The following is a 21,283-nucleotide window of genomic DNA, read 5'->3' as shown; positions in this document are numbered from 1 at the left end:
GTTTTCTTTTTCTGTTAGTTCTAGGTATTATTTGATTTTGTTAAATTATTTTCCTCTAATCACCTCCATGTATTATATCTTGGATTCTCCTTCTGGTGGACTTGAGTAATATATTTCATATTATTATTACTTTTTTGTTTTTTTTATGTTTTTGTAAGTACAGATATCCTGAAATATTTACTTTTCTGTTCAAGATTATATATCTTGATATATTTTGTAAAATGAATAAATAAATAAATAAATAAATAAAAAAATAGATGGTAATAAAATTAAAAAGCCTGACACAGGCCGTGTTTCGCCCAACTGGGCTGCATCAGGGGCTAACAGATTCTGTCTGATCATATAAATCCTGAAGAATAAAAAAACTATTTGTTGAATTCACGAATATGAGATGCAATGTGTAGCTGATTAAACCAAAAATGCTTCAACATGGAAAAACATTCCAATGCCTAGACTCGACATCAATTCACACGGTCAATCATTAAAGAGCTATCTTTCATGTGTTTACTGGTCACTTATACCAGTTGCATGTATTCTCTCATGCAATGACGGTGTTCAAGGTCCAGCTGACGAGGCTTTCCAGGCATTTGTTCGCTGTCCATGTACAGTGTGGCAAAGTTGATATTGTACTGTTGAAAATTAGAAGAATTTTTACCATAGGACCAGCTGTAAGCATTGTTGTCCACAAACTCCAGGATGATGAGTTTAGGCAATTGGCCCACAAAGAGATGTTCCTGGTTGGTAATGCATGCTCCAGTGGGTATGCTAAATACCTTTAGCCCCACACAACCAACGGCATACTTGACACGGGACTTCAACAGCACTTCAGGATGACCCAATCTTACCCCCAATGACATTCTTACTCTCTTTACAAACAACGATGAGGACAGGATCTGTACTTTGTAGTGTTTGTCAGCATCCCCGCTCATTCAACAGGAGGCATCTTTACTTCTCATTAGTTTTATCTTAACATCTACCCCATTGATCAGAAGATTTTCTTGGAAAAACAGATCGCTGTGTAAATGGCCCAGTAATTCTACCAGCTGTAAGTGAGCTCTTTCGTTGAAACCTTCGGTGCGACCACCAAGGATCTGTCATCGTGTGGCTCCTAGCTGAGTCTGTATAAAACAGACCACTCGTAAACTGTGCTTTAAGGGGGTCCTTCACTGTAATTGAGAAGCAGTTCTATGAGGGCTCTATAAGGGTAGCAGTTGTTGCTCTGACTGATGAGCCTTTCTCCAATCGTGACATCCAGCTGGCTGAAGAGGGAGGCTATCAGATAATTTACTAGCGCCACTTTAGCTGCTCCTGTGATATCCATTCCATCTTCTTACAACAATGTATTGTTCAAATCCAAATAATCTTCACCATCACCAGCTATGTAAAAGTCAAGTGGTGTGGTTTTCCATATGGCCGATAAAGGTAGTATTTCCACATAAACGCTTTTCTCTATACTCGTTTGTGTGGGTGACAATTGAAAGACATCCAGCTCTGATTTAACACATTCTTCTGACACATCATGCAAAAAGCCATGATTTTTTCTCAAAATATGTCTTCCGGCTCTGTAGGGTCAAATCTCTTCTTAGCCTTGAACTTAGGCTTCGGAGACACTACAGTTTCTTTTTTTTAAGGGGATTGGGCAGTTCTTCTAACAGCATCTGCCCTCCTCTCTTTCTTTTAAGGGCTTTTCGCACAACCACTAGTCCTGATCTTGTCTGCTGTTATTCATGTTATTCAGAACGGCCATGGTAACGTTACTCATCACATCTTTGGCTATGTTTTTAGCAGCACTTTTCATGTGTTGTTTAACAATCTCAAAGCCCCTTCTCAGTAACGGTAGCACTTTTCTAAAGAGACTATGAAATACACCGCCGATCCCCACTCTATACATAATGGGTGATCGGGTGAGTTGTAAAAGCCCGGGAGCCCATGACAGGCCTGGTCTACATAATAATCTCCGTACGCCACTGGGTCGCTGCAAGTTTTAATCGCTATCATATTAAAATATTTTCGCTTTCCGAGATCACAAGTGAAGCTAAAGGATCATCTTCCCGTAGCAAAATGAAAACTGCCTGTGGTGATCCATCTTTATTTCAAAGGCAATAGTATTGATGTGGTTCTTGTTCACAAGGACATAATGGGGTTTATTATATGTGAAGGTGACAAACTCGTTATTTTTCCTTTAACCAGTACACAATGCAACAGTGGTACAAAATGATCCACTACTAACTGATACTCCATGATGTCTGTGTAGAGGTACCAGGTGTTAAAACCAGCTGTGATGTCAGCGGGCAAGCTTGTGCTATTAATAATCCTAAAATGATCACTAATTCTTTGCTCGGATGAGCACAACTAAATTCCACTGAGGCTGTAGGGGGGCAGTGTTGGGAGGTTTTCTTTGCATCACTTCACGTCACATGACCCCATCGAAGATGGAGGGCAGTAGTGGAAACAGGAAGTAACATGATGCATAGAGTAGTGGCTGCAATCTCGACAAACGGGGCATAACCATATCACCTCTGTGAGGTCACCAAAAGGGGTGGGGTTTAGGGACAGGGTTATGCAAAAGGGGTGGGGTTCAGGTGGGGCTTTGCAAATAAGGTGGAGCAAGGGGAATGGTTATACAAAATGGATGGGACTTGGGAAGAAGATATCATATTCAGTGATGTCATCCAAGGGGTGGGGAGTGGGTGTGGATTGGACAGTGACATCAAAATGGGCATGGTGGGTGTAGCTTAGGCATGCCCTCACTTCTGATTGGCTGAAAACCCAGAAGTGGGCATGTTACCTGTCAAAATCAATTAATTTTGACAAAAGCCTATGAGATTCACTACTGATCTTTTTGCATCATTTTGCTTTTATTTGCATCATTTTGCATGGATCTATGGAGTAAAACACAATGATTGTCTATTAGATATTATGTCTTATCACTATCAGAGAAAAGGGTTGGTATAACCACCTGTGCTTTCACTAGTGAGGAATTGCATTTTTTTTTAAACATAAGACAAACACTAAAGCACCATCTTGATTAGCTGAAATAAAACCTTTGCTCTGTGATCAATCGTTAAAAAATTTTCTACTCCTCGTCTTTACATTACCTGTGATCATAAATGCTGAGATACATTTGTGTGAAACATAGTAATAATAATAATACTGCACTTTACCTGACATTCTGAAAGGCATGAAGATTTTCTCATTAGTATCTGGATGTATGATGGCCTGTAAAATAAGGGCAATTTTTTTTTTTAAATGTCATATTCTAGGCTGTTTGTAAACCACAATAAGAATATATAGGAAGGATTTACATCATGATAAAAACCACGTAAACAATGAGTAAATTAACATAACTCAGAAGTGTTTCAATGGCTGACCCTTTAAATGTGGTCAATTAGGGGGGGATTAATCAGGCGGCATTAGGACTTTAAGTCACATTAATTGGCCCTTAACATGACTTAAACATCCCTAATGCCACTATTCTAAAAATACCACGGAGATATTTAAGTCACCGTGAGTTTTGCATCTCATTACTATGCAAATTCATCCCAAGTCACATTACAGCCCAAAAACCATGATAAAATAACTCCAGCTTTTTGCTCAAGTTATTTTACCATCCAGGAGAATTGGACCGCCCAATCCCACCCTTCCCCAGCTGAAAGGTTGGTGGTCAAGGGTGGGGTTCTTCTAGGTCCAGGGGGCACTTTAGGCAGGAGTGATGCCCATTCGCTCCTGCACCGGTCCATCGCTGCCTTCAAAATGGCACCCCTAACAGTAGTATCGCAAGACTACTCCCTAACGGTAGTAGCGCGAGACTACCGCTAGGGGGGGCGCTAATTTTAAGGCAGCACTGGAGGCAGGAGCAACTGGGCTTCACTCCTGCCCAAACAGCCTCCCCCCATGACTGAAAGATCCCCAACCTGGACCACCAACCTTTCAGGTGGGGAAGGGTGATTAAACTATGGGAGGGCTTGGGTGAGAAGGTGCAGAAGTCTGGGGGGACGCTCAGCTAGTGACCCGGAAGCACTGGACCATTGTTTTATGCCCCAATGCTCCCAGGCCACTAGTTAAATTTTATAGCAGGCCATTTACACACATATGTGGCCACATACACATGAAAAGGACTTTATAAAATTATTTAACGAAGTAAATAGAAAAATACTGCCAAAACACAACCTCCTTTTCCTCCTTTCCCGAAATCACTGATGAGGAAACAACACATCTTCTCTCCTCCTCAAAACAAACTACCTGTTCCTCTAATCCCATTCCTACCCACCTTCTTAACACCATCTCTCCTACTCTCTCCCCTTTTATCTGTCATATACTCAATCTTTCACTTTCCACTGCGACTGTTCCTGATGCCTTCAAACATGCCGTGGTCACACCACTCCTTAAGAAGCCTTCACTTGACCCTACCTGTCCTTCCAACTATCGACCCATCTCCCTCCTCCCCTTCCTCTCCAAGATACTTGAATGTGCTGTTCACCGCCGCTGTCTTGACTTTCTTTCATCTCAAACTGTTCTTGAACCACTCCAATCTGGCTTTCGCCCTCTTCATTCAACTGAAACTGCACTTACAAAAGTTTCCAATGACCTGTTACTGGCCAAATCCAAAGGTCTCTATTCTATCCTCATCCTTCTTGATCTATCCACCGCTTTTGACACTGTTGATCACAGCTTACTCTTTGATACGTTGTCTTCACTTGGATTCCAGGGCTCTGTTCTTTCCTGGTTCTCCTCCTACCTCTCGCTTCGCACCTTTAGTGTTCACTCTGGTGGATCCTCTTCCACTTCTATCCCACTACCAATTGGGTTCTGTTCTCGGTCCTCTCCTGTTCTCCATCTACACTTCTTCCCTTGGCTCACTGATATCATCCCATGGTTTTCAATACCATCTATACGCTGATGACTCCCAGATCTACCTCTCTACCCCCGAAATCTCAACCAGCATCCAGACCAAAGTTTCAGCATGTCTATCTGATATCGCTGCCTGGATGTCTCAGCGTCATCTGAAACTTAACATGGCCAAAACCAAGCTTCTCATCTTTCCCCATAAACCCACCTCTCCTCTCCCCTCTTTCTCTATTTCTGTGGATGGCACCCTCATTCTCCCTCCTCTCTCTCCTTCTCTGCTGTCGTTTCTTTCTCTATATCATCAGCAAAATCCGTCCCTTCCTCTCTGAGCACTCTACCAGAACCCTTATCCACACTCTTGTCACCTCTCGCCTAGATTATTGCAACCTGCTTCTCACCGGCCTCCCACTTAGCCATCTCTCTCCTCTTCAATCAGTCCAAAACTCTGCTGCGTGACTCATTTTTCGCCAGAGTCGCTACGCTCACATTAGCCCTCTCCTCAAGTCACTTCACTGGCTCCCTATCCGTTTCCGCATTCAATTCAAACTTCTCTTACTGACCTATAAGTGCATTCACTCTACTGCTCCCCAGTACCTCTCCACTCTTGTCTCTCCCTACGCCCCCCCTCGGGTACTCCGTTCTGTGGATAAATCTCTCGTCTGTCCCCTTCTCCTCTACTGCTAATTCCAGACTCCGTTCCTTTTATCTCACTGCACCTCACGCCTTGAACAGAGTTCCCAAGCTTGTACGTCTAGCCCTGTCTTTGGCCGTTTTCAAATCCAGGCTAAAAGCCCACCTCTTTAACGCTGCTTTTGACTCCTAACCACTACTCACTTGCTCTGTACCCTTTTATCCCCACCTCTTTAATTCCCTTACCTCTTAGTTGTTGTGTCTGTCCTATTTAGATTGTAAGCTCTTTAGCAGGGACTGTCTTTACATGTATGGTGTACAGCGCTGCGTATGCCTTGTAGCGCTATAGAAGTGATAAGTAGTAGTAGTAGTAGAAATGCTACCACCTCATCACTCAGTAAGATGCCATGCTCAGGCATTAGTTATCGCTGGTGCCTAAGGACAGCATCTTACTGAGTGAAGAGGTGGTAGCATTTCTGGTCCACACTTGATCAAGTTGAGACTTTCCTTTTTATAACACTTGAGAGTCTATACTCATATACTCATTTCACCCCTGACGCAGACGTTTAGCACCGAAACATGGCCTGTGTCAGGTCAATGAATAAAGGACTGCTTCTATCCGTCATGAAGGCCCTTGTTGCTGTTTTGATTTTGCTTCTGTATTGAGTACTTTGACTTTCTTCGTACTGATGTACTAAACTCTACCTAGACACCCCAGAACTCACAGACAGGTGTTCCAAAAGGCCTTGTTCAGCTTCAGGCACTAGAGAAGATGCTGCATGCGAGGTCCCCTCAAGAAAGACGGACACATTTCACCCTTAAGCATTCACTACCAGGCCAAAGGAGTACCCGCTCTTTGCTTAGGGCTCAGAGAGACACCTTCTATGCTGCTTTCCACTTTATGCACTGTCTTTCTTATATGTTTGTGCAGCGCTGCGTACGCTTTGTAGCGCTATATAAATGCTAAATAGTAGTAGTAGTAGTAGTTATGCATCCATGGAGGTGAGGCAAAGACTCCTCCTGAAGCACTAGTGGTCTTGAATTCCTCAAGTATAACCTGCCTCTGGACCCAAAGGATTATACAAGGCTAGTGCAGCAAGATTTTTTCAGGACTTCATTCCAACACATCTGCTCCCACCGCTATCTTGCCCCCAACTCTGCATTATTGACCATGGGGTTTTTTTTAAACTTGTGTAGGTTCTTTTCTCCCACCATCTACCCACCCCAATCTCATTTTATTTTGATTAAAACTATGCTGTCTATAAAATATTTCAAGTACATCAACCTCTTTATAGCCAGAAGGCAGTTGATCTAAATTTCTGCATACCTGTTGGCTATAGGTACAAACACATCAGTATACATAATTCAACAGCTGGCCCACAGTAAACTACAGTAAAAAAGGACTTTTCTTGTTCTTTAAAGATTCCTGAACTCAAAATTAGTCTTGTTGAATGATGACAAAACTACAAATCCATAGGACCCAATATTCAAAGGATTTATGCTCCAAACTTAAGAGTTATATCCCTAAATTGGCCTCTCTGAATTTACTAGGGCTGAGTGCCTAAGTTTTTACCAAACATTTCACAAAACTCCTTCCTGTTAGGAGCATAAGAAATAAATGATAACAGGGGTATATTTAGGACTGGGCAAAATGTTAGGAGCTTAGTATTGATTTTCAGCAATAAGCTCACAAATCTAGATAAACGAATGGCAGGCCTAAGTTTATATAGGCTGAAAATGGAACACTAACTTATGGCCCTAACTTAGGGGCATAAATTTAGCTTCTTTTGACTATCAGGCTCATAATGTTTTTTTTTTCAAGTCAGCAATAAGCTTTGAAATTCTCTATTAAAGCGCTTCCCCCCTCCCCCCCCCCCATTCAGTGCCTATGGGAAAAGCTTTGCAAAACTTTCCTACAGTAACAGGCGAGTTTTGAAGAGTGAGATCCTCCTCCTCTGATTTTCTTCTACCTGATGGAGGACTGTCTCGAGTTTTGCCTCTTGTGAAAGGTCTTTGGTAGTTGAACTGAGAATCTTCAGGGAGATCAAAATGATACACAAGGAGTTTCAGAGGATATGCCAAGCTGTGGCAATTAATGCCAGAGAACAACAGAAATGTAATAATCACAAGGCAAGAATGAGGTCAAGTGATTAATGACTATTTGCAGTCTCAAGTCATTCAGTTATTGATCTATTAACCTTCCCAAGCAATAGTAATCCAAGGGGCAGGACTACTGGAGAGTGTAAAAAAAGAGAGCTTTTCATTCTTAATAATTTATTGTAATACTACGGCAAATATAGGAAGGTAGAAGTTACGCAGGCTTTCCACTATTTTGTGCTTATGATGAGGTGGTATTATTATTTCACTGAAAGCACAGGAGAGTAGATTATAATAAGGAGGAATACGAAATGGGTTTCCTGACCATATAACATATGTTTAGCAACATTTATATGAATTATGAACTAATTAATAAAATAGCTTGTGTTGCAACACAAATCCATGTAGACATTGTTTTAAAATAAAAAGATACTGCAAGATACATAGGAAATATCTTCCTAATTGAATAGAAATACTATTTATCTAAATCATAGCTTGGATCAAATGCTTTGTAAATAAATATTACATAATGGGTTACACTGTAAATTTCAGTCCATGCAGTGTTAACTCTAATTTAGCACAAAAGTTTATATTAGAAAAAGATTTGATCATTTACCTTAATATTTCATTTAATATAGTATTTCATTTCATAAGATTCTCATTACCGCTGAGACAGCACAGATGTTTTGACAGTATGCCACTCAATGTGGAACCTAGAAAGAGGCCCTGGGATTAGAAATGTGGCACACTGCCAGCAAGATACACAGATGTTTCTACAGTGAATGGAGAGAACGTGACTTACTAAAGCAATGTACTACAAGTCACAAATATTCTAAATAAGTTCAAGATCCTAATTTTCCATGGCTTTTGAATAAGTCCTTGACCAAGTCACATTAACTCCTTATGCCTCAATTAATTCAACAGTAATAAAACAACAATAATGGGCTAAAGGTAATAAAGGACACTTTCATTTGGTCCTACAAACCCAACATATGGTTTATATCTATAGCTTCTATGACTAGGTGTTTATAAATTGTAAATTTACGTCTTATTGTCCCGAAAAAAAATCCAAGTTTTATGGCAATTCTTTTTTTCCCCCAAAGTTGGTATTATATGACATTGGTCCTTTTTTTTTTTATATAAATCCCAATGTGGACTTAGGATTTACCCACATTCCCTACTATTGCATATTATTGTTATGATTATCATTAGTATTACAGTCAACCCTCAATTTAACGGACCCTAATTTAACAGATTTTGGATTTAACGGACAGTATATATTTCTTACTGCATATATGTAATATTCCAGCACATAGCTAAATTTATGAGTTTTAATATGAAAATTGACTGTACTGCACAGCAAAATACAAACATCTGGGGCCCTTTTACTAAGCTGCGGTAAGCACAAACATGTGCTTATTAGAGCTAACTGAATAGCATATTTTAGTATTCGGCCAAATACAAATAAAGGGCACTGAGCTTTAACTAACAAATAATAAAAGAAGCAACTTGAAACCAGAGATCAAGTGTTTATTTCAGTAGGATTTAGCACAGTAGAGCCCTGGATTATTCGTACTCAAATTTAAATCAGTATTCAACCAAATATGAATACATTTGAGGCACTATTCAGGGTCGAATTGAATATGAATATTCAGTACGGTCCTAGTGCTTACCACAGGGTAAAAGGAACTACTGCGGGGCATGCTGAGGCATTCCACAGTAATTTTGTGTTTGGCACACACTTCCCAAACATTAAATAATAGAAAATATTTTCTAGCACTGGGAGTGGTTTTAGAGGCGGAAAGTAGGAGTGCTCAACGCTAATCGGTTAGCGCAGCTACATCACCGCATGCTAGCCGATCAGTGTGTGGTTAGCGCAGGAGCCCTTACCACTATAAAATAGGTGTTGGTAAGAACTCATATGCTAATGGCCACGCACTAATGGGGAAATTAGTGTGTTACCATTAATAAAGCTACAAAGCAGTAAATTTAAAACAAATCGGAGAAAATGTTTCTTCACTCAACATGTAATTAAACTCTGGAATTCGTTGCCAGAGAATGTGGTAAATGCGGTTAGCTTAGCAGAGTTTAAAATAGGTTTGGATAGCTTCCTAAAGGAAAAGTCCAAAGACTATTATTAAATTGGACTTGGGGAAAATCCACTATTTCTGGGATAAGCAGTATAAAATGTTTTTGTACTTTTTTGGGATCTTGCCAGGTATTTGTGACCTGGATTGGCCACTGTTGGAAACAGGATGCTGGGCTTGATGGACCTTTGGTCTGACCCAGTATGGCAATACTTATGTACTTATGTAGAATAACTGGAAAATGTATCCGTTTTACAGCCATGCTAACAGTGGATTCAGCGTTCAGGAAAGCCCCAAACTATTGATAGTGCAGGCCACTTTTTAGCGCACCTTAGTAAAAGAGACCCTTAATATTTAACAGACTTTGTTTTTGCATAATGCTATTTTTCAGATATTTCAATTTAACAGTCAATTCGATTTAACATATCTCCTGGGTGAGAAACTAGTTGAGCAACAATTTGTTGTAGAAATCAAATAGGGTCCATTCTGATAAAGCAAAAGTGACCAATGAAGTACAACAGAGATTAGATGGGTCTATTCCTCCTCAATTCTTTATAAGTGGCTTTGGGGAAGGGTTAGAAGTGTACCTATTTTGTAGATGATATGGAAACTACCACAGAATGGACATGTTAGAAAAAGTAAATAAAATGAAAGATGATTTTAAAGAATTGTAAATATGATCAAAGGCTTGGCAATTATGTTTTAATTCAAGTAAATACATAAGAACATAAGAGTAGTCTTAATGGGTCAGACCAATGGTCCATCTAAACCAGTATCCTGTTTCCAACAGTGGCCAAGCCAGGTCACAAGTACCAGGCAGAAACCCAAATCGTGGCAACAATCCATGCTACAAAATCCCAGGGTATTTGCTTCCCCAAGTCTGTCTCAATAACAGACTATGGACTTTTCCTCCAGGAACTTGTTGAAACCTTTCATAAATCAAGTTACACTAACCGCTGTTACCAGAGCTTAACTATTCGTTGGGTGAAAAAAATATTTCCTCCTATTTTTTTTTTTTAAGTATTTCCATGTAACTTCCTTGAGTGTCCCCTAGTCTTTATACGTTTAGGAAGTACAAATCCAGAAACAAATGTACCTTTCTCTTAATTAAAGACATGGCAGTCAGCAAACAGGTGTGTTACTCCAGGAGCCAAGCATGGATTAAGATCGGATACATGAATCGCTGAGGAGAGGAGAACTGAAACCTAAGGATGAAAGATAGATAGCTGTAGCCCAGGATGGTGGATTGTGGATGAGAGGCTCCACTGAACATGGAGGGAGCTACTGCAGCATAAGGACATAAGAGTTGCCATACTGGGAGAGACTGAAGGTAGATCAAGCCCAGTATCATGTTTCCAACAGTGGCCAATCTAGGTCACAAGTACCTGGCCAGGTCCCCAGAACAGTAAAACAAATTTTATGCTGCTTATCTCAGAAACAAGCAGTGGATTTTCCCAATTCCATTTTAATAATGGCTTATGGACTTTTTTTTAAAGGAAAGTATCCAAACCTTTTTTTAAACTCTGCTAAGCTAACTGCTTTTACCATATTCACTGGCAACGAATTCCAGAGTTTAATTACATGTTGAGTGAAGAAATATTTTCTGCAGTTTGTTTTAAATTTACTACTTAGTAGCATCATTGCATGCCCCCTACTCCTAGCATTTTTGGAAAGAGTAAACAAGTGATTCACATTTACCCGTTCCACTACACTCAGTATTTTATAAACCTCTATCATATCTCCCCTCAGCCATCTCTTCTCCAAGCTGAAGAGCCCTAATCACTTTAGCCTTTCCTCATTGGGAAGTCATCTCACCCCTTTATCGTTTTCATCGCCCTTCTCTGTACCTTTTCTAATTCTGCCATTTCTTTTTTGAGATGCGGTGACCAGAATTGCACACAGTACTCGAGGTGCGGTCACACCATGGAGTGATACAAAGACATTGTAACATTCTCATTTTTGTTTTCCATTCCTTTCCTAATAATTCTTAACATTCTATTTGCTTTCTCAGCCACCGTTGCACAATGAGCAAAGGGTTTAAACGTCTCATCAACAATGACACCGAGACCCATTTCCTGGTCAGTGACGCCTACTGTGGAACCCTGCATCATGTAGCTATAGTTTGGGTTCCTCTTTCCCACATACATCAATTTGAACTTGCTCACATTAAATGTCTTCTCTCACTTGGATGACCAGTCGCCCAATCTCCCAGTCTTGTAAGGTCCTCTTGCAATTTTTCACAATCCACTTGTGATTTAACAACTTTGAACAACTTTGTGTCATCAGCAAATTTAACTACCTCACTAGTTACTCCCATCTCTAGATCATTTTTAAATGTGTTAAAAATGGAGGGGCAGGGCAAGATTGAATCTAGCGGTCCATGAGTGTGTGGACCTTTCTTCGACTCCTGGTAGCAACCCTTTTATGGGAAGCAAAAAAGAGGAAAGGAGTAGGTAGAGGGCACGTACTGGCTTCTCTGCCTCCACGTTTTTCTGGCCTGATGGATTGTCACCTCCAGTCTGGGGCTTCTGCGTTAGAGCCTTGATCTCTGCGGTTTGCGGCAGTACGGGAGCCTTTGACGCTGACTGTGTTGGTCCTGGATCCGTCATTGAGCCACCAAACCCAGCCCTAGGAAGATCTGCAGGGATTGCACTGGAATGAGCCTCAGTGCCAGGTACACTGGAAGCAGATCTGATGCAAGGTGCCCAGCAAGGAGTCGGGTCCCCAGAGGGTGGAATGAGTCTCTCCCTTCAGGCGCAAGGTCGAGGCGTTCCTGGTCGGCAGGTTCCAGTCCCTAGCTTCGAGGGAGGATCTACTGTTAATCTTTTCCTTTACTCCACAGTGTCCTGGTGAAATATCCTTGACATCAATTTGGAATGCCATTGAAGAGCTAGGTAAACGTTTGGCCTCTTAATTTTCTCATCAGGCTTCACAGAATCTATCAACAACTGGATTTGGTGAAAGTGGACATTCAAAAACGAGATCCCAAGTGGATTCCATTTTTTCACATAACTCTGTTTTGGTTAAGGATAATCTGCTCTTGCATAACAAAATTGAAAATACAAAAAATGTTTTGAGAAACAAAAATTAGCTATTTATTAAATTTCCCTAAGGTCCCTAGGATTTCACCAAAAGAAATGCTAAGGAAATTATTTGTTGACGTCCTGAAGCTTCCAGAAGTTGACCACCAAGTTATATTAAAAGTGTTTTATATTCCAGAGAAACCAAAGCCCTCACCAGGTGTATCTCCAGATTCATTAAACCCTGTTTTGGATACTAAGGCTATGGGATAAACTACATTTTTGGATACTTCTATTGAGCAGAAAGTTACTTCGTCTACTTTAATTGTGACTATCTTGTTTCGATAATACGGGTTTCCCCGCCCCTTCGCCGGGACGTCCTTAGAGATGGGCGCCCTTAGAGATGGTTGTCCCTGTTCGATTATGCCCCTCCACATCAACTAGCTCAACTTTGTCCACATGTTTATTCACTCCTTCAGAGAAACATACTAGATTAATGATGCAATATCCATGCTGGCTTTGTCTCATTAATCCAAGTTTATGTATATACTTTAATTTTGTTATTTGTAATAGTCTGTACCATTTTGCCCAGGGCCGTGCCTAGGGTCTCTGGCGCCCCCCTGCAGACTATCAATTGGCGCCCCCCCCCCCCCCCCCCGTGAAAATGATCACGCCCCCCCCCCCCCCCATGAAAATGATCGCTCACCACTTGCCACACTGAAAGGAATTGTCAGCAATATTCTTAGAAACAAATTGGTATACATTGCAAAATAAGATAGCAGATGTAAATTCTCAAAGTGGACATATTCCAAATGCTAAAATGAAAATAAAATGATTTTTTTCTACCTTTGTTGTCTGGTGACTTTCTTTTTTCAATCATGCTGGTCCAGTATCTGATTCTGCTGCTATCTGTCCTCTTAACTCCATTTCCAGGGCTTCCTTTCCATTTATTTCTTTACTTTTCTCCTTTCTTCTTCATTTCTTGCTCTATATCCATTTCCAGCAATTTCTCCTCTCTCCCTGGGTCCTGCCCTCCCATCCATGTCCATTCTTGTCCCTCTCTGCCCTTCCCTCCTCCATCCATAGCCAGCAATCCTCCTCTCTCCCCTCCCCTCCATTTCCAGCAATTTGTCCTCTCCCTGGGCCCCCATGTCCATCCTTGTCCCTCTCTGCCCTTCCCTCCTCCATCCATAGCCAGCAATCCTCTCTCCCCTCCCCTTCCAGCAATTTGTCCTCTCCCTGGGCCCTGCCCTCCCATCGATGCCTCTCTGCCTCCCATCCATGCCTCTCTGCCCTTCCCTCCTGCGCCCTGGGGCCTTTAAATCTTTTACTTCTGGTCGCAGCAGCGTCAGTGAAAGCGGAGCGCTGCCGACATCTCCCTTCCCTTTGCGCTCTTGGTTCCATCAGTGTCCGCCTTCTTCTGACGTCAGAAGAAGGCGGGACACTGAGGGAACCAACGAGTGCAAGGGAAGGGAGACGTCGGCAGCAGTGGCGTAGCTAGGGTAGTTGACACCCGGGGCCGGTCATTTTTTTAACACCCCCCCCCCCCCCCCCCCAAATCCAGTACTAGGCATACCGAGAATACAAACACGACCTATAGAGCAATTTTACCATACCATAAGCAGTCGTTTCTATGAGTCACACAAGGAAAAGGAAAGCATCTTAAGCACTACAGTGAGCACTAGAACATCAATTCACCTATTGTAAAACGAAACCAGACAGAATAGTACAGATCGTCGATCCTGCACAGTCAATGCCAACTGAAAGCCATGTCTTTTTCACAAACACAGATACACCCTAATCCACTATAGAATAAGTAATCATAAACTTTCTATTTAGACAAAAATTAAACTGAACCCCCAATGCCAGACTCTGCATACAATGCAACGCCACAGAAACAGAAAATGTCTCCTAGTACTGTGCAAAATATAAAGACAGCAGATGTAAATTTGAAAAAACTAACAAATACCAATCACCACTTTACAAATTAACAAATAGAAATAAAACAAATACAGAAATAAAATAATACCATTTTATTGGACTAATACATTTAACTTCCAGAGGCCAAAATCTCCTTCCTCAGGTCAATACAGTATAGTGCTGTTACAGTATCCTATCCTGATCTGAGGAAGGGGGTTTTGTTCTCTGAAAGTTAAGTCAAAATGTATTAAAATTAGTCCAATAAAAGATTACCTTATTTACATGTTCTATTTATAAACATTTATTAACACAGCTAAAATACTATATCCTAAAGCAAAATAATAAAAATATATATTTACAGTTTGTTGTCTTTGGTTTCTGCTTTCCTCATCTTCTTTTCACCGTCTTCCTTCCATCCAGCATCTGTCTTCGCTCTCTCTCTGCCATCCAGTGTCTGCCCTCTCTAATGTGCCTTCCATCCACATCTGCCCTCTATTTCTGCTCCTTCCATCCACCATCTGCCCCAGTCTGCCATCTCTCTCTCCCCCTTCCATCCACCATCTGCCCTCTCTCTCTCCTTTCCCTCCAGCATTTGCCCTCTATCTCTGCCCCTTCCATCCACTGTCTGCTCTTTCACTCCCTTCTATCCACTGTCTGCCCTTTCTCTCTGCTCCTTCGATTCACCATTTGCCCTCTCTCTTTCCCCCTCCCATCCATTCAGGGTCTGCCCTCCCTCTCACTCCCCATTCCATCCAGGATCTATCCCCCCTCTCTCAATGCCCCCTCTTTTCGGCTCCCAGTTCCCACCTGCGGCTGCCCCTAGTTCCAGATCCATTGATTCTCCCATCCACCTCTGCCCCAGGCATGACCCCATTCTCCCTCCTGCTCACTTTTCAGACCCCAGTTCCAGATCCATGCCCCTTCTCCCATCTGTCTCCCACCCAGTCCCTTCTGCCCATCCAAGTCCCCCTCACCCCATCTGTCTCCCACCCAGTCCCTTCTGCCCATCCGAGTCCCCCTCACCCCATCTGTCTCCCACCCAGTCCCTTCTGCCCATCCGAGTCCCCCTCACCCCATCTGTCTCCCACCCAGTCCCTTCTGCTATCCAAGTGCCCCCACCCTCACCCCATCTGTCTCCCACCCAGTCCCTTCTGCCCATCCGAGTCCCCCTCACCCCATCTGTCTCCCACCCAGTCCCTTCTGCTATCCAAGTGCCCCCACCCTCACCCCATTTGTCTCCCACCCAGTCCCTTCTGCTATCCATGTGCCCCCCCCACCCTCACCCCCACCCCATCTGTCTCCCACCCAGTCCCTTCTGCCCATCCGAGTCCCCCTCACCCCATCTGGCTCCCACCCAGTCCCTTCTGCTATCCAAGTGCCCCCCACCCTCACCCTGTCTCCCACCCAGTCCCTTCTGCCCATCCGAGTCCCCCTCACCCCATCTGGCTCCCACCCAGTCCCTTCTGCTATCCAAGTGCCCCCCACCCTCACCCCATCTGTCTCCCACCCAGTCCCTTCTGCCCATCCGAGTCCCCCTCACCCCATCTGTCTCCCACCCAGTCCCTTCTGCTATCCGAGTCCCCCCCACCTTCACCCCATCTGTCCCCCACCCTCACCCTGCCTCGTCTTCTCCCTGCCACCCGGTCTTTAAAAATAAATTGCCGACGCGATAGGGAGCGCAGCACCTCGTGTGCAAGTAAAAGAAGCGGATCCGATCATCTCATTGGGCCTTCCTTCACTGTCCCGCCCTAGAGGAAATAGGAAGTTGCGTCAGAGGAGGGCGGGACAGTGAGGGAAGGCCCAATGAGATGATCGGATCCGCTTCTTTTACTTGCACACGAGGTGCTGCGCTCGCTATTCGCGTCGGCAATTTATTTTTAAAGGGCTGGTGCGGGGGAGGGGCTGCCAGGAAGAAGAGCAGCGGGAGCGGCGGCACCCCCCTTTTTTATGACACTCGGGGCGGACCGCCCCCACCGCCCTGCCCTTGCTGGTCGGCAGCGCTTTCACTGACGCTGCTGCGACCCAGGTGAAATATTTAAAGGCCTTTGCGGCGCGGGGCGAGGGTAAGCACCGCGGCGGCGCCCTCCAGAGGTGGGCGCCCCCCTGCGGCGCTTACCTCGCTTACCGCATCGGCACGGCCCTGATTTTGCCCAGCACCTATGTCAGGCTCATCGGTCTATACTTTCCCAGATCACCTCTGGAACTCTTTTTAAAAATTGTCATTACATTGGCCACCCTCCAATCGTCTGGCACCATGCTTGATTTTAAAGATAAATTATATGTTACTAACAATAGCTCTGCAAGTTCATTTTCCAATTCTATCAGTACTCTGGGATGTATACTGTCCAGTCCTGGTATTAGCTACTCTTCAATTTGTCAAATTGCCCAATTCAGTCTTCCAGGTCTGTTTCAGATTTTCTGATTCATCAGCATTGAATACCACATCTTTCTCAGTGAAAACCGAAGCAAATAATTCATTTAATCTCTCCACTATGGCCTTGTCTTCCCTGAGTGCCTCTTTTACCCCTCAGTTATCTAGCAGTCCACTGGTTCTTTTACCAACACTTTATTTCTAACCTAAAAAAGGTTTTACTACGTGTTTTTGCCTGCAACACAATCTTTTCAAAGTCTCGCTCTTTGCCTTCCTTATCAAAACTTTGCATTTCACTTCCATTCCTTATGCTGTTTCCTATTATTTTCAGTCAGATCCTTCTTCCATTTTCTGAAGGATTTTCTTTTAGGTCTAATAGCTTTCTTCATCTCACTTTTTAACCATGCTGGCTGTCGTTTGTCCTTTCTTCCTCCTTTTTTAATACATGGAACATATATCTGGTCTGGGCTTCCGAGACGGTACTTTTGAATAGCAGCCACACCTGATGTAAATTTTTTACCTTTTCAGCAGCAACTCTAAGTTGTTTTCTTTTTTTTAACCATTCTCCTCATTTTATCATAGTTTCCTTTTTGAAAGTTAAGTGCTAACACATAGGATTTCCTGTGTGTATTTACCCCAAGATTATATCAAATCTGATCATATTATGATCACTGTTATCAAATGGTCCCAACCACATTATCTCCTGCACCAGATCATGCACTTCACTAAGGAACAGGTCTAGAATTGTTCCCCCTCTTGTTGATTCCTGAACCAGCTGTTCCATAAAGCAGTCCATCAAGGAACTTTACCTCCCTAGCATGCCCTGATGTTACATTTACCCTGTCAATACCGGGGTAATTCAATCACCCATTATCATGTTTCCTAGTTTGTTAGCCTCCCTAATTTCTGATAAAATTTCTAAATCTGTCTGTTCATCCTGGTCAGGAGAACGGTAGTACACTCCTACCACTATCCTTTTTCCTCTTTATACATGGAATTTCTAACATAGGGATTCCGAGATGTGTTTTGTGTCCTGCAGAATTTTTAATCTATTTGATTCAAAGCCCTCCTTAATGTATTTCCACCATATCACTGTAATATAATCCCATTAATTATCTTCCTTCCACCAGGTCTTAGAGATGCCTATTATATTGATCTTTTCATTTCATGCAATATATTCTAGCTCTCCCATCTTATGTCTTAGGTTTCTGACATTTGCATACAGACATTTCAAACAATGTTTGTTGTTCCTATTTACAACTTGCTCAGCAGTTGACAGTGATAATTTGCAATATTGAAAATCTGTCTGCTCTTTATTTAAAGACACCTGGTCTATTACAGTCTCTATTCCAACCTAACTATCGGGATGCCCTATCTTCCCCATTTTGGTGGTATCTGTTAAAGATACCTTGTTATGAATCATGCACTTTTCAGTGATTGTTAGCCTTCCCCCAGGTTCTAGTTTAAAAGCTGCTCTCTCTCTTTTTTAAATGTTGATGCCAACAGCCTGGTTCCACCCTAGATAGACTGGAGCCAATCTTTCCAGAAAAGGTGGCCCCTTCCTCTGAATGTTGCCCGGTTCCTTACAAATCTAAAACCCTCATCTCTGCACTATCATCTCATCCATATGCATTGAGATACCAGAATTCTGCCTGTCTCTTCATCCTGCAGGTGGAACAGGCAACACTTCTGAAAATGCTACCCTGGAGGTTCTAGATTTGAGCTTCCTACCTTAAAACCTAAATTTAGCTTCCAGAACCTCCCTCCCACATCTTCCTATGTCATTAGTACCCACATGTGTACTAAGACAGCAGGATCCTCCCCAGTACTGTCTAAAATCTTATGTAGATGCCGCACGAGGTCTGCCACCTTCGCATAAGGCAGACGTGACCAAGTGATCCTCACGTCCACCAGCCACCCAGCTATCTACATGCCTAACGATCAAATCTTCAACTGCAATGGCCATCCTAACCATCCTCTCCTGGGCAGAAGCCCCTGGAGACACATCCTCGGTGTGACAGGATATTGCATCTGTAGATTCCATGAAAAGATAATGGAATCGGCTGCTCATCTTGTGGCAGCCTGTGAAGTGCTGATGATGGAGAATTTCTATACAGAGGTGTACAGCAGTGTGGCATGTCTTGTTTGTTGGAAACTTTGCAGGCATTACAGAAATGCTGTGCCAGAAAAGCATTGGATTATGACCCTGGGAGAGCTGTGGAGAATAGGAAGGTTGTGATAGCCTTGGAGGGCTGGATACAAGGAAACAGGGCATGGTGGTAGAAGAGAGGAGCACCAGAAAGGCATTGATCACAAATGTGTTGGATTACTCTGTGAATCGTGAGAGAGAGAAAGAGAGAAGATCCAAGAGAAGAAGTCCAAGACAAGAGAGTGTGGCAGAAGGATACAGAAATATTTCCCCATCATTAAGTGACACAAGTTTGATTAAAAACAGTTTGCAAGCATACCTAGATAGGTGGCCTATATATTTTACCTCTTACAAACGAAAGAGGAATCCTCTCTTTGGCACGATGCAAGTACTATGGCAAGTGTTAGCAATAAATGTGAGACTGAGATCATACTCCACATACCCTGGCTTAGGAGTGAGGTTCATTACTGTCATGGTATGAGAAACACTAACCCACTTACAGGCCTTGCCCCTGAGAGGTCATTATTATCTCTGATGACCACAAGGGTAGTCAGTCAGTGTGCCAAAACAGTTGGGAAAGCTAACATAACACTTGAGTGCATTAAAGGGCTCATTTTTGAAACAGAAAAACGTCGAAAAAGCGGCACAAAGCAGATGGACTTTTTTTGGCCAAAACATCCAAATTCCTATTTTCGAAACCCATTTTTGACTTTTTTCTATACAGTTTGTCTGCAGTGCATCCAAATCACAATGGAGCATGTTATGAGTGGAATTTGAGCATTCCCAAAACTTGGACATTTTTCTGCCTTAGAGGGGCATAATCGAACGGAAACGTCTATCTCCATGGGCGTTTATCTCCGAGAACGGGTCCGTGAATGGGCGGGCCGAACCGTATTTTTGAAAAAATGGACGTTTTTGAGCTGGGCGTTTGTTTGTTTTTTTGCGATAATGGAAACTAAAAACGCCCAGCTCAAAAACGTCCTAATCCGAGCCATTTGGTCATGGGAGGGGCCAGGATTGGTAGTACACTGGCCCCCCTGATATGCCAGGACACCAACTGGGCACCCTAGGTCAGTGCGGTGGACTTCAGAAAAAGCTCCCACATGCATAGCTCCCTTACCACGGGTGCTGAGCTCCCAACTCCCCTTCCCCAAAACCCACAACACTATCATAGCTCTTAGGGGTGAAGGGGGCACCTACATGTGGGTACAGTCGGTTTTGGAGGCCTCCCATTTACCAGCACAAGTGTTACAGGTGGGGGGGTTGGGCCTGGGTCCACCTGGCTGAAGTGCACTGTGGTACCCACTAAAAGTGCTCCAGGGACCTGCATACACGCAGGCCTCTAGGACTTGTTGCTGCTGTATAACATTGGCACAGCAGTTGACACCTGAAGACTAATCTCTCCGAAAACGTCCTTTATTGGCATAACCGCATTTACTCACAGTTAACTGCAGATCAGAGGTTGTGCCCCACTGGCAACAAGTCTCCCTGGTACTGAGAGTAGCAGTAGGTCAGAGCTGGCAGAATGCTGTACAATGCCCTCTTTCAGCCACATTCAAGGGAAGAACTAAGTTCTGTAACGTGGCTAACACAGGAAAGGGAACTAAAACTGGCTTACAAAAATGGCCACTACCGCATGGACTACAACAGGAAACACAACAGGGCACACTCTGATCCAGTAGGCAGGGGGAAAAGCACCATGGGAGAAGAGCCTACCAACATCATGAGACTATAACACAAGCTAATGAAATCACGGAGCCCAATACCCTACACCCACCACAATGCAATGCTGATGTGACCCTGTACTGCACCCGAGAGCCACATCTGACCCAGGGAAAGGCTGTGACAGGATCGAACACATTCTGCTGTCATGGAGGTGGGTACGGCATTCGAGTATGGCATACAGGCTGGAAAAAAAGTTTGTAAAGTGGGTTTTTTTTGGTGGGAGGGGGTTAGCGACCACTGGGGGAGTCTGGGGAGGTCATCCCTGATTCCCTCCAGTGGTCATCTGGGCAGTTGGAGCACTTTTTTTTGGGACTTGTTCGTGAAAAAAAAGGGTCCAAAAAAAGTGACCCAAAATCGCGGTCAAAACACCTATTTTTTTTTTATTATCAGCTAAAGATGCCCATCTTTCCTCGGCTGATAACCATGCCCCAGTTCC

At 43.2% G+C, this 21,283-nt stretch overlaps 1 protein-coding gene across 3 annotated transcripts in view; it reads right to left on the bottom strand.

Annotated features, from left to right (window-relative positions):
* Positions 1 to 21,283, bottom strand: part of SFXN5 (sideroflexin 5) — a 743,850-nt gene that overhangs the window by 556,001 nt on the left and 166,566 nt on the right. For all 3 annotated transcript variants that reach the window (XM_030190957.1, XM_030190958.1, XM_030190959.1), the window contains one exon: positions 3,165 to 3,219. In XM_030190957.1, coding sequence (XP_030046817.1) covers positions 3,165 to 3,219 — 55 coding nt within the window. The remainder of the gene's footprint in view (positions 1 to 3,164; positions 3,220 to 21,283) is intronic.

Source organism: Microcaecilia unicolor, chromosome 2 (assembly GCF_901765095.1).
Source record: "Microcaecilia unicolor chromosome 2, aMicUni1.1, whole genome shotgun sequence".
In the NCBI taxonomy this organism is placed as follows: domain Eukaryota; kingdom Metazoa; phylum Chordata; class Amphibia; order Gymnophiona; family Siphonopidae; genus Microcaecilia; species Microcaecilia unicolor.
This window is presented reverse-complemented; position numbering and strand designations above follow the sequence as displayed.